A 13653-nucleotide genomic window follows, 5' to 3' on the forward strand; every position below is an offset into this window, starting at 1 on the left:
TTGATGCTGGTCCCAGTAACAGCCCTTCTGGCTCATTACTGACAGTATTACAGCTTTGGACTGAAGCCTGTGCTTCTTCATCTATTAAATAAACATAGAAGCAACTGCCATGGAACATCATGCGATGGTTAAAAATCAATTAATATCAAATTTCTGAAGCAATTTCACATAGGTAATACAAACAGAAGACATTAGTGTGAGCCTGCTTCATTCCTCTTCCAATCTTCCCTTTGAGCTTGCCAATAATTCCTCTTCTCGTTTATGTCTTTCACCATCCTTCTACCCGGATAACTGAAACTGAAGTGGCCTCTGTGAAACGGAATTAGTGTGGAAGGGACAAAAAGGTAAAGGGTTGTTTCAGTGCTTCACCCCACGCACTTCACTCACCTTACGGTCACAATCTGGCCTCCGTCTAGGACGACGCCATTCATCTGGGCTATAAAGATGGCGGCCACCGCTTCATAAAGGGCCGTACCATCCATGTTAATGGTTGCTCCGACTGGCAGGACAAATCTAGTCACACGCTTATCAATCCCCAGATTTTCTTCCAAGCAGCGGAAGGTGACAGGCAAAGTTCCAGCACTAAGGGATAACAAGAGAGACGAGAGTTATGTCCACTTTAGAGAAGCAGGACGAAGCACGATCTGAAATGCCACCACAAAGCTTTTGTTCTTTGTTCCAATCAAACAATGTGACTTGAAAAAAGCAGCATCTAGAACTAAATTAAAACCCACTGATTTGCCATATAGGCCATTACACAGTATTGAATAGAGTTCTGTACTCCAGTAAAAAATGTTTTAAATCCAAATAAATTTTAATTCTAGCAATAAAGCAAAACAAAAAACAAAACAGAAACAAACAAAAAAACCCTTGATTTGGAGGCTCAAATTCTATCTTATTAAGATGCTAATTAGGCAGCAAAATATTTTTGTTGGTTCTAGTTTTTGAGATCTACTCAGGGCTTCAGTTCTCCTTTCCCTTTGGTCCCTGTTTCCATCTTGGATTAAATATTCAAAACCTGTGTGATTGCCTACATTAATGGGGCTGCAAAATAAAGGTAAGGAAAAGGATCAGCTACTAATAGTAAGACAGAATGAGGAATTTTTGAATGACCCATAATTTTATGCTAGAAACACTGTTTCCAACAAGATTAACTACATGGGTTGTACCCAGCCCTTGGGAATTGCCCTGAGCTGGCTTGCTAATTTTGAGAAAGCTGGAGAAATATGGTAAGCACCATTCAGCAAGAATCCAAGTTTCTAGAAATTCCCTGGGGATCCTCACAGACATTCCAACTCCCTGATAAATGGTCATTGCCAACTCTAGAGTCTCTCCTATGACTTAGGGCAGAAAAGCTCTGTAGCTAATCAAAGACCCAATGTGGAGTGACTTCACTCCCACTCCTCCCAGGCGTGGGATGCAAATTCATGACCATAGGAATCAATCTCAAAGGCCAGAACTCCTGACATGTTCAGTGTCTTCTAAAAGAGGAGACCTACAAGAGTAAGAGTTGCTGAAAGCCAGACTATTTATTTCCATGTGGATAGAGGTGATGGGAGGGCAAGTGGATTTGCTTCAAAGTTTAATGAATATGGAAAGCAACGCAGAACATTCCAACTGCCATGGGAATACCTTGTGAGCCATTCTCTTTTTTCTTATTCAAACTTGAGCAAACTGACTTGAGAGAAAGCCCTAGTGTGGACGGCACATTTGTCTCTCTTGTCTTTATAGCCTTAGTCATAGTTCCCTTCTACTTGTCAGAATTAGGGCTAGACAAAAACCTTTGCAAAGGTCTCGGTTTCTCAGAGCGGAAGAGGACCATCAGCTTCAGGCATGATAAATAAAACGCAGATTTCAGGACCAGCTCAGAACCAAGGACCCTGAAGCTCCAAACTTAGGGTCTCCTAAATCTGCACCTTAACATCCCACAGACCCACAAGCCCTATTAACAACCTTAGAGAAGGCAGAGTCATCTTACTGAACCATTCTTTGTGATTTCAGGTCAGGGGTCTGTCTCATGCCTCCTCTTTGGCTTTAGGTAGGGAAAAGTTATGGATGTTTGGAGACGTCTCATTAAAAAAACCCTAGGAACCCCAGGGAAAAGGTTGGGGTCTGGCCTCATTTACATGCGGGGGTGTCGTTGTACCTGGCTTGCTGCCCCAGCTATTTCAAGAGAAGTTAGTGTCCTTTGGCTTCCCTGGTGGCTCAGATGGCAAAGAATCTGCCTGCAATGCAGGAGACCCAGGTTGGCTCCCTAGGTGGGGAAGATCCCCTGGAAAGGGAATGGCAACCCACTCCAGTATTCTTGCCTAGAGAATTTCATGGACAGAGAAGTCTGGTGGGTACAGTCCATGGGGTCACAAAGAGTCGAATACAAGGGAGCAACTAATATTTTCACTTTCACTTTCACTTCAGTTGAGTCGCTCACTCGTGTCTGACTCTATGTGACCCCATGAATCGCAGCACGCCAGGCCTCCCTGTCCATCAGCAACTCCCGGGATTCACTCAGACTCACGTCCATCAAGTCCGTGATGCCATCCAGCCAAATCATCCTCTGTCGTTCCCTTCTCCTCCTGCCCCCAATCCCTCCCAGCATCAGAGTCTTTTCCAACTTTCACTTAATGTCCTTTATTCCTCTCCCATACCCCCAGCCCCTTTCTAAGACCCTTTGACGTCACCAGGACACCACGATTGGTCTGAAATGGCAGCACAGCTGTGGTCTGAAATGGGCAGCTAGATTCTCACTGGTATGAATCTAAGGACACTGCTGGGACGACTGGAATATATCCACTATTATTGCTGCATTCATTTCCCCACACTGTCATCAAAGGGTCTTTAGACAATTCAACAGACTAAGGAACACAATTGGTGAGGCATGAAAATATTCTTAGTGCCACTAGGGAATATGCTTTGTGTCTTAAAAATCCATATGTACCCCATCAGTCCAAATTAGGATTTGAGAATTTTAAGTCTTTCTTGTATTGACAGGCTGACATTCTGACATTGGTTTTTTTTTTTTTTTTTTTTTTGGCTCCTGCCTCCGTGGTCATATGACATTCTTCAAATGTTGCTGATTATAACTGTCTGGTACTCCAGATTTTTCTTTTTTTTATCCAGATTAGTTTTAACAGCAGGCACTGAAGTCAGGGGGATGCAGCGAGATGTGTCCCAGGCCACTCCCACCCCAATCCGGCTGCCCTGATACCAGCCCCTGTGCCTATTGAGAAAATGGGGCTAACCCTCCCCTCTATGTCCCATTCAGGCCAAGGTCCGAGGAGGTAGAAAGTGTATTTAACTGGCTGTCCCTGGGGCTTTTCCCTTGTGGTCATAATGGGAAAGAAACCTTGAGTTAATTCTCAGTACATGACTCCTGCCACAGTGACTTTAAAAAGAAAATAAAAGAAATTCTGCTGCTGCTGCTAAGTCGCTTCAGTTGTGTCCAACTCTGTGCGACCCCGTAGACGGCAGCCCACCAGGCTCCTCCGTCCCTGAGATTCTCCAGGCAAGAACACTGGAGTGGGTTGCCATTTCCTTCTCCAATGCGTGAAAGTGAAAAGTGAAAGTGAAGTCGCTCAGTCGTGTCTGACTCTTAGCGACCCCATGGACTGCAGCCTACCAGGCTCCTCTGTCCATGGGATTTTCTACATCCAGGCAAAAGCCACATTTTAACCAAAGATTAAAACCATATTCTTTTTTCAAACAAAATACAAGGTAAAAGGGGAGAAATGAGTCTAATATTTGTGGTCTTGGTCAGATAACCCAAGAATTTGTCTTTGATTTAGATATAATTTTGGGTTTTCCCTATGATTTTAAGATTTACCTTTGTTGTATAAAGAGACTAGGATAATTGTCTAGTCATTCAAAAGAAAAGATAATATTTTGAGATAGTATAGATATCAAAACCACAATGGCACTGGAAGAAAATATAAAGTAATATTTTACAATCTTTAGTGGAAAAGATATTCCTAAGCAAAGTCAGAATTTTAAATACTAAAGGAAAATATTGATGACTTTGTGCTCAGTCGCTTCAGTCATGTCCAACTCTTTGCAACACTATGGACTGTAGCCCGCCAGGCTTCTCTGTCAGTGGAATTTTCCAGGCAAGAATACTGGAGTGGGTTGCCATGCCCTTCTCCAGGGGATCTTCCTGAGCCAGGGATCAAGCCTGTGTTTCCTGTACTGCAGGGAGAATCTTTTTATCACTGAGCCACCGGGGAAGCTCCACAAATTAAAATCTGCTAGTGATACAAAGCACAGTAAAATTTTAAGACAAATATCAAGTGAAGAGGGGCATTATTTGCAACATATGATACATAAGTTGATATTTTTATACATGAAGAGAGCCGAAAATCAATCAGGAAAGAATACCCCAACAAGAAATTGAGCTCACAAACAATTCACAGGGCAGGGGAGGGGAGAGAAGGATGGTCAAAAAGAACACAAAAAGATGTTTTCCCTCCCCAGTAATCAGAGTAACGCAAACTCAGTGAGATCACTTTTCACCAATAGGTTTGGAAAGTGTTAAAATGACTGCTTTTATGTCCCCAGTTAGTAGGGACATAAACTAACGTACTTTTCCAAATAGTAATCTGGTGATATGCTTCAAAACCATCAAGGTGCTTACCACCAGATTCAGAAACTCGAAATTTATCCTGAGATCATCAGACATCCTTGCAGAGATGTATTTACAAGGATGCGTGTCACAGCCCTATTCAATATACAAGGCTTAAATATACATTTGGGATGTGGTTGTAATATAGTACATACAGCGTATTATTACGAAGTTGAAAAATAGTAGTAATATAAATATAGTTATAGTAAGAGCTATATCATAACTCTTATGTTGACCAGTGAAAATTTTGTTGTTTTGGGTTTAGTCACTAAGTTGTGGTCCTACTCTTTTGCAATCCCATGAACTGTAGCCCGCTGGGCTTCCGTCCATGGGATTTCCCGGGCAAGAATACTGGAGTGGGTTGCTATTTCCTTCCGCAAGGGATCTTCTCGACCTGCTTTAGCAATGTACAATATCTGCACATAATAAGAAATGGAAATGTGCATAACTGTAAAGATTAACTAAAATGTTACTACTTAGGTATCAGTGGTGATGCCTGTTTTTTCTCCAAACTTTTATTCACTGTCTGAACTTGTCATAATGAGCAAACATCATGCTCGTAACCAGAAAACAAAAATAAAACTAAACCTGATTGTTTTTATTTTTGAAAAAAGTTAACTTTTTCACTAAAAAGACAGGATGTTTATGGATAGAACTCTTTAGCCATAAGAAATTTATAGGACCAAGAAGGAAAAAGGAAATTTTGGAGTGCTTACCTTCATCTTGGGAAACCAAATGCAGAATCTAGATCTCCCAGATTGTATATATTTTCACTTTTTCTGAAACCTTACATTCTACTAGTCCAAACTTCTCATTGATTTGCACGATGGAAATATAATTTGGCTTCCTAGGTATCAGCACTAGGGGCCTATTATGTAACTTAAGAAAAACCTGATGGCCTGCTCAGTAGTTCAGAAGCAGCAGTTTCTCTGTGTCACAGAGTAGCTGCCTTCCTGGCAGAGCATGGTCATGGGCTCTGTAACAAGGACCTGCCAACCTGTGACTCCAGAGATAACACTGAGCTGTGGGTTGCGGAGTTTGTTTGTCTCCCTGCCACCTACTTTATGGCCTCAATCTTTGTTTCTCGAACCAAGGATACATGTGCAGAAATAAAAGCAAATATTGCAGGCGGAGAAAATAAAACTCTCTTAGTCTTGGAAGTTCGACATTGTTTGGTGTTTCTTATGTACTTGTTTTTGTTATTTGTTGGTTTGTTTTTGCTAAATTCAGTCCAAAGTGGTATCCAAGAAAGAAGAGTTTTTGCTTTTTTTGTCTGCATATCTCTGGAGCCCTCGCTGCCTTCTGAGGCACTGGAACTAGGTAACGAAGAAGGAACCAACTCTTAGCCAATATCAAGTCAAATCAATACCAACTGGACTTTCCTCAAAATCAATGGGACTGAATAGTCCATTACAGGTTCAAAGACTTGTTTGATTTCCGGTTTGTTTGAAAAATCTCACCTAATCTACCATTCACCCTGCAAAACCTTTTTCTCTTATTCTTGAAAAATTACTCAATAGAGTGATATGCTGTAATAGCATTTTTCAAATCACAGGTGAGAGAATTTCTTAAATAAAATAGCATCCTGTTACACCCTTTTGGAAAATATTTAAAGCTGAACTAATGCTATATGTGCTTCCCTGGTGGCTCAGATCATAAAGAATCTGCATGCAATGTGGGAGACCCTGGTTCAATCCCTCGGTTGGGAAGATCTCTTAAAGAAGGGAATGGCTACCCACTCCAATATTCTTGCCTGGAGAATACCAAGGATAGAGGAGACTGGCAGGCTACAGTCCATGAAGTCACAAAGAATCGGACATGACTGAGCTACTAACACTTTTCCTTAATGCTATATGTGGCAAATTATGCCTAAAGATGAACAGTATGCATTCACCTGGGAAATGTTATATGAGATCATAGTTCCAGGACAGCAGCATACCAGCAAAAAGTTCAGCAGAAAAATCAAAAGTTCCTAAAAGGATCCAAGAATCTACAGTGTTCTACTTTTTCAAAAATATTTTAATAATATGTGAAAAGTGTTCTCATTGAATATTGTGATGGGAAGATTTTGAAAAAGGAGTGGCAAGTTAAAGGAGCGAGCAGAGAGAAATGGTGATTTCTTGTGTTCTCTACCTGGAAGCGGTACCCAGGGCAGTGATCCAAGCTTGGAAAATGCCAGCAAAAAAGGAGAAAGGGTTTTTCCTGGTCACTAGAAAGTAAATCAAGGGGAGAAAGATCCCCCCATGGATGATGAGGCCGACAATCACCGTGATCATGTACATCCCCAGTTGCCTAGCAACCACTTCTAAGTCCTTGATTGCAATGATCTTCCCACAGATTAGGCAGGCAATACCCAGGGGAGAGTACCTGAAAAATAGAAAAGAAAAAGCATGAAAGAGCTGGTGATGGGATTTAGAATTTAAAATCTGGGCCCTCCTAGGTACCATACCCTGAGGAAAACCCTCCACATTTCTGTACAAAGAGTGTTTACAAAAGAGGACCAGGAGATTCAATACATACTATATTTTGCTTCTGACTAGCCACATCATCTGAAATCTTTCCTATGGACCCAGTGGCTCCTGCTCTGATGAAAAATCCCAAGATAAACTTTGTTGCTCAGGTAATTTTTTAGGGCTAGAGGAGACAAGTTTTACCACCTCTTAAGTAAGCACCACGCTTAAAGTTAAGAGACACCCAGGTTACATCTTTACTAATCTTGTTTGACTTCTCTATTCCATATCTCCTTTCTTGAAAACTGAGAATAAATCTAGAGCTTCCAAGAAAAATTATCCGAGTTTCATCAATTTATGAACACTGGTGTTTGTAAATTGTGCTTTGTTTTTGGCTTGGAAGGAATCTAGAGAAAGAGAGAGAGAGCTGCCCAAACAAGAAAATCATATGAGCCAACGAACATGTTTAGAGAAATGTGATTTTATCACTTCCAAGTTTGAAAGTATTTCTTTCCATACTTACTCCAACAAGAATGCTGGCTGCCACTCATCATATTTCAAGCATTATGGGGAGAGATCCACACATTTAATTCTTACCACAACCCTAAAACCAAGATCTCATTATGGCTGTTTGGCAAATGAGGAAATTGAGGTTTGGAAAACTTACATGACTGGCCCAAGATCATGAAACCAGGAAAGAGGAGGAGGAGAATAATCTCAGATCTGTGAAACTCTACCACTGGGGGTTTTCACCTCTACCCACCAAACCACTTCCTTGAAGGAGCAGTTGCAGCTTTTTGTACAGAAGCAAACAATTTGTCACCTATCAATCTATCCTAAGATAAACTTATTTTATATGTCTATATTATTATTATTTTATAGTATGCTTGGAAACAATCTACTATCGTCCTCATTCTTCATTCAGCCAACCATGTTTTTTCTCTCACCTTGGGTATACTTTTCACATTGCTGCTGCTGCTGCTAAGTCGCTTCAGTCGTGTCCGACTCTGTGCGACCCCATAGACGGCAGCCCAGCAGGCTCCCCTGTCCTTGGGATTCTCCAGGCAAGAACACTGGAGTGGGTTGCCATTTCCTTCTCCAATGCATGAAAGTGAAAAGTGAAAGTGAAGTCGCTCAGTCGTGTCCGACTCTTAGCGACCCCATGGACTGCAGCCCACCAGGCTCCTCCGTCCATGGGATTTTCCAGGCAAGAGTACTGTAGTGGGGTGCCATCGCCTTCTCCATCATATGTTTGGCAACACCCCTTTTTCACTGCTTAACCTGCTGGTATTGGAGCATGAAATTGTTCAGCCTGTGACACTTCTGACTGAAATGAATATGTCTGTGGGAACATTGCTACCTTATTAAGAATTATGAATATATTTGAAAGAAAGACTGTGGGGCAAATGAAGTCAGGCTCCCAGCTGGGGGAGGGGAGTCAGAAAAAAGAGAAGGACAGCGAGCAGATTTGGTGGGTTTTTTTCTATCAGTTGTGTTTGGAGCAAGCAAGCACTTCCTGGATTAAAGCCAAACCATGAGGCGTGGATGAGAGTCATATGCACAATTCCACGAGGTGTGGAGCTTATCCAGCCATTTACCAGCTCTATAACCTTCGTTGATGACTTATTTCCATTTTACAGATGTGCAAGTCAAGGCTTAGAGAGGCTAACTACAACCTCATGGGATTGGTGTGAGAATTAGGTTTGTTTGTTTTTTTTAATGTGGATTTTTTAAGTCTTTACTGAATGTGTCACAATACTGCTTCTGTTTTATGCCTTGGATTTTTGGCCACAAGGCATGTGGTATCTCAGCTCCCCAAGGAAGGAAGGAAGGTGAAGTCGCTCAGTTGTGTCTGACTCTTTGTGACCCCATGGACTGTAGTCTACCAGGCTCCTCCGTCCATGGGATTTTCCAGGCAAGAATACTGGAATGGGTAGCCTTTCCCTTTTCCAGGAGATCTTCCCGACCCAGGGATTGAACCCAGGTCTCCCACGTTGTAGGCAGACATTTTACCATCTGAGCCACCAGGGAAGGGAATCAAACCTGCACCTCTGGCATTGGAAGGCAAAATCCTAATTACTGGTCCACCAGGGAAGTCCGTGATCACATTTTTGAACTTTCATATATGGACACACTATCAGAAGTCCTGCCCCCACCAATCCTTGTCAGCACCATTAGCTCTCCGATTGCTGACACAGGTGTGCATGCTTAGCCGCTCAGTCATGTCCAATTCTTTTCGACCCTGTGAAGTGTAGCCTGCCAGGCTTCTCTGTCCATGGGATTTTTCAGGTGAGAATACTGGAGTGGGTTCCTATTTCCTCCTTCAGGGGATCTTCCCAGCCCAGGAACTGAACCCACAGCTCCTGTGTCTCCTGCATTGCAAGCAGATTCTTTACCCATTGAGCCATGGGGAACCCCCCTGACACAGGGGTCCCTTGCATGTTCTGTTTCCACACATCTGCTCCATGTCCCCTAGTCACCATGCTGAATGAGTCAAGTCCGAGTTAAAAGAGACTTCCTAAGGCTTCCTTGGTGGCTCAGCTGGTAAAGAATCAGCCTGCAAAGTGGAAGAACTGGGTTCGATCCCTGGGTTGGGAAGATCCCCTGGAGAAGGAGTCGGCTACCCACTCCAGTATTCTGGCCTGGAGAATTCCAAGGACAGAGGAGCTTGGCAGGCTACAGTCCCTGGGGTCACAATGAGTCAGACATGACTGAGTGACTTTCACTTTCACTTTCAAGGTATCTCACAGGCTACTGCCACCCAACTACAGGTGATTTTATGAGCAAGCGCTCAAGATCACCACTTAAAGTGATGAAGCAAACAACCAAAGCCGTAAACCAAAGTGCATGAAGAGGCTGAGAACTCTCGTGAGGTTTCTAAAGTCAAGTGATGCCCAGCAGTTTCTAAATCAGAAGGATATGACTACAGAGTTGGGAGAGGGAATGGCTCCCATGCTGCCCTGAAACTGGCTGTATCCTCAGCTCTCGGCAGCATTTTCAAAGCCATTGATTCATCCAGGACTGGCCCGTGGCATCTTTTTCTTACTGTTGCATCACTCTTTCCTTCCTCCGCCCACTTCGCACCTCAGTTCTTGTTATCTTAAGGTTCTCACCAAGGTCTGCTCTCTACTCCACAAACAGGCTCATCCACAGCACTAATGTACTCCGATCTCAGTCTGTGTAACCGAAGACTCCTGCCTCCAAATCACCTGGCCTGCCTGAAACAACATGGATTCCCTAGACCCACCACATAGGGACTGAGTTAGAATTTCCCAGAGCTAGCCACTTTCACTTTTCACTTTCATGCATTGGAGAAGGAAATGGCAACCTACTCCAGTGGTCTTGCCTGGAGAATCCCAGGGATGGGGGAGCCTGGTGGGCTGCCATCTATGGGGTCGCACAGAGTCGGACACGACTGAAGTGACTTAGCAGCAGCAGCAGCAGCAGCCTTGGGGCATTTATACCTCAAACAAGTTCCCCAGGTCATTCTGATGTATCTAGAAATCACTGTTTTCAGCAATAAAACCTGATATGCAATGGCTGAAATACAGATATTCCTTGGTTAGTCTTTGGAAACCATTTCCTTTATTTAGCTGCAACTTATTCTAGGCTTCCAGTTTTAACCCACTAAAATGATTAACTGGGGACTTTCAAAGACAGGACAGATGGTGGGCCAGATGCTTGGAGTGGATAGAGGTAAGTGGAGGGACTTTCTCAGTCCTGCCCTGAAGTCACTGTGGTTCTGTCCCACATGTTGCCAATAACAACACTGGTCTACCAGTTTGGGGCAGATTTCAAGAGAACTCAAGAGGTGGAAGAGCTTGTCAATAAAGATAAACATTCCAAAAATTACCCAAGGTGCTGTCTGAATTCAGGGTAAGGAAGAAACACAAATCTCCATTTTCCCAGTTTACTTTGGGAGAGGTTCTGGCTATCCAAAAAGTCACTTTTGCTGAGAGTTACCATATGGGGGTTAGAACTTTTTATCAATACAGAGTGAAAGTCAGTTCATGGAGCCTCCAGGCTCCATTATATCACATTGTTGTTGGCAGAGAAGACATGCTCAAAAGTATTTTGGAAGTGAAAGAATAAATGGACGGATGAGTGGGTGGGTGGATAGGGAGTGGATGGATGGTGGTGGTAGTAGGTTAACTGAGAAGGAGAGTTGAAACAGTGAGGAGAGATTTCACTTCTTACTGTATATTTCTATGGTGGTGAGATTATGAAAAGTTTTACTTTCTATATGTTTTGCAGATTTTGAAAAAAAGTGTTTTAAAGCATTCTGCAAAAAATGAGGATATGAAAATCACACCGAAATTGAGAGTTTTTCTTTCTTTCTTTTAGGTGATTCAGAGGGCTTTGCAGGCTTTTTAAGGAATTCATGAGCACAGAGAAACAAATGTTATGGATTGAATTGATAATAATGGTAATAACAATATTGTGCCTGCAAGCGTGCTAAGTCACTTTAGTCATGTCTGACTCTTTGTGACCCCATGGACCGTAGCCCACCAGGCTCCTCTGTCCCTGGGATTCTCCAGGCAAGATTACTGGAGTGGGTTGCCATGCCCTCCTCCAGAGGGTCTTTCTGATCCAGGAATTGGACTCACATCTCCTGTGCCTCGTGCAGATAGATTCTTACTGCTGGGCCACCAGTTAAGAGAAAGTCGCTCAGTCATGCCCAGCTCTTTGTGACCCTATAAAGCAATGGCACCCCACTCCAGTACTCTTGCCTGGAAAATCCCATGGATGGAGGAGCCTGGAAGGCTGCAGTACGTGGGGTCGCTGAGGGTTGGACACGACTGAGCGACTTCACTTTCACTTTTCACTTTCATGCACTGGAGAAGGAAATGGCAACCCACTCCAGTGTTCTTGCCTGGAGAGTCCCAGGGATGGAGGAGCCTGGTGGGCTGCCATCTATGGGGTCCCACAGAGTCAGACACGACTGAAGCAACTTAGCAGCAGCAGCAGCAGCAGACTATACAGTGAACTATACAGTGAATTGAACTGAAAACTATACAGTCCATGGAATTTTCCAGGCTAGAACACTAGAATGGGTAGCCTTTCCCTTCTCCAGGGGATCTTCCCAACTCAGGGATCAAACCCAGGTCTCCCGCCTTGCAGGCAGATTCTGTACCAGCTGAGCCACAAGAGAAGCCCCCTGAGCCACCAGGGAAGCCCTAATGACAATACTAGTTCATATAAAATGCTTAGACGGGTCCCAGCACACAGGAACTGCTCCACAACTATTTGTCACAATTTCACTCAATTCTCACAGCAACCCTATGATGTGGATTCTATGATCAATCTATCTCACAGGTCAAGATGAGGAGTGTAGAGTGTATCTGACTTACCTAACATCACTCAGCTCATAAGAGGAGGATCCCAGGTTCAGATAGAAGTTGAGTTTAATAACACTTTTCTATAATTCCCATTACTAAGGCTGTGCAACACTGGGCAAGCTAACCAATGTGCATGGTTTTCTCATTGGGAAAATGAGGTTCACCAAAGTACCTATTTTTGGTAGGTCTTCAGTTCAGTTCAGTCCCTCAGTCGTGTCCGACTCTTTGTGACCCCATGAATTGCAGCATGCCAGGCCTCCCTGTCCATCACCAACTTCGAGAGCCTACTCAAACTCATGTTCATCATGTCCGTGATGCCATCCAATCATCTCATCCTCTGTTGTCCCCTTCTCCTCCTGCCTTCAATCTTTCCCAGCATCAGGGTCTTTTCCAGTGGGTCAGTTCTTCGCATCAGGTGGCCAAAGTATTGGAGTTTCAGCTTCAGTATCAGTCCTTCCAATGAATATTCAGGTTGGATCTCTTTGCAGTCCAAGGGAGTCTCAAGAGTCTTCTCCAACACCACAATTCAAAAGCATTAATTCTTTGGTGCTCAGCTTTCTTTATAGTCCAACTGTCACATCCATACATGACCACTGGAAAAACCATAGCTTTGACTAGACAGACCTTTGTTGGTAAAGTAACGTCTCTGCTTTTTAATATGCTGTCTAGGATGGTCATAACTTTTCTTCAAAGGAGCAAGCATCTTTTAATTTCATGGCTGCATTCACCATCTACAGTGATTTTGGAGCCCCCCAAAATAAAGTCTCTCACTGTTTCCATTGTTTCCCCATCTATTTGCCATGAAGTGATGGAACCAGATGCCATGATCTGAGTTTTCTGAATGTTGAGTTTTAAACCAACTTTTTCACTCTCCTCTTTCACTTTCATCAAGAGGCTCTTCAGTTCTTCTTCGCTTTCTGACATAAGGGGGTTTCATCTGTGTATCTGAGGTTATTGATATTTCTCCTGGCAATCTTGATTCCAGCTTGTGCTTCAACCAGCCCAGCATTTCTCATGATATACTCTGCATATAAGTTAAATAAGCAGGGTAACAATATACAGCCTTGACGTACTCCTTTTCCTATTTGGAACCAGTCTGTTGTTCCATGTCCAGTTCTAACTGCTGCTTCTTGACCAGCATACAGATTTTTCAGCAGGCAGGTCAGGTGGTCTGGCATTCCCATCTCTTTAAGAATTTTCCACAGTTGGTTGTAATCCACACAGTCAAAAGCTTTGGTGTAGTCAATAAAGC

The 13653-nt window shown here is 43.2% G+C and overlaps 1 protein-coding gene across 3 annotated transcripts in view; it reads right to left on the reverse strand.

Moving 5' to 3' along the window:
- The window catches only part of SLC1A2 (solute carrier family 1 member 2), a 169834-nt gene that overhangs the window by 31768 nt on the left and 124413 nt on the right, over positions 1 to 13653 (reverse strand). For 2 of the 3 annotated variants that reach the window (XM_002693523.7, XM_005216398.5), the window contains exons 7-8: positions 6746 to 6979; positions 388 to 582 (exon numbers count right to left, since the gene is read on the reverse strand). In XM_002693523.7, coding sequence (XP_002693569.2) covers positions 388 to 582; positions 6746 to 6979 — 429 coding nt within the window. The remainder of the gene's footprint in view (positions 1 to 387; positions 583 to 6745; positions 6980 to 13653) is intronic. The other variant, XM_010812794.4, reaches the window with a different exon arrangement.

This window comes from Bos taurus, chromosome 15, assembly GCF_002263795.3.
Source record: "Bos taurus isolate L1 Dominette 01449 registration number 42190680 breed Hereford chromosome 15, ARS-UCD2.0, whole genome shotgun sequence".
NCBI lineage: Eukaryota > Metazoa > Chordata > Mammalia > Artiodactyla > Bovidae > Bos > Bos taurus.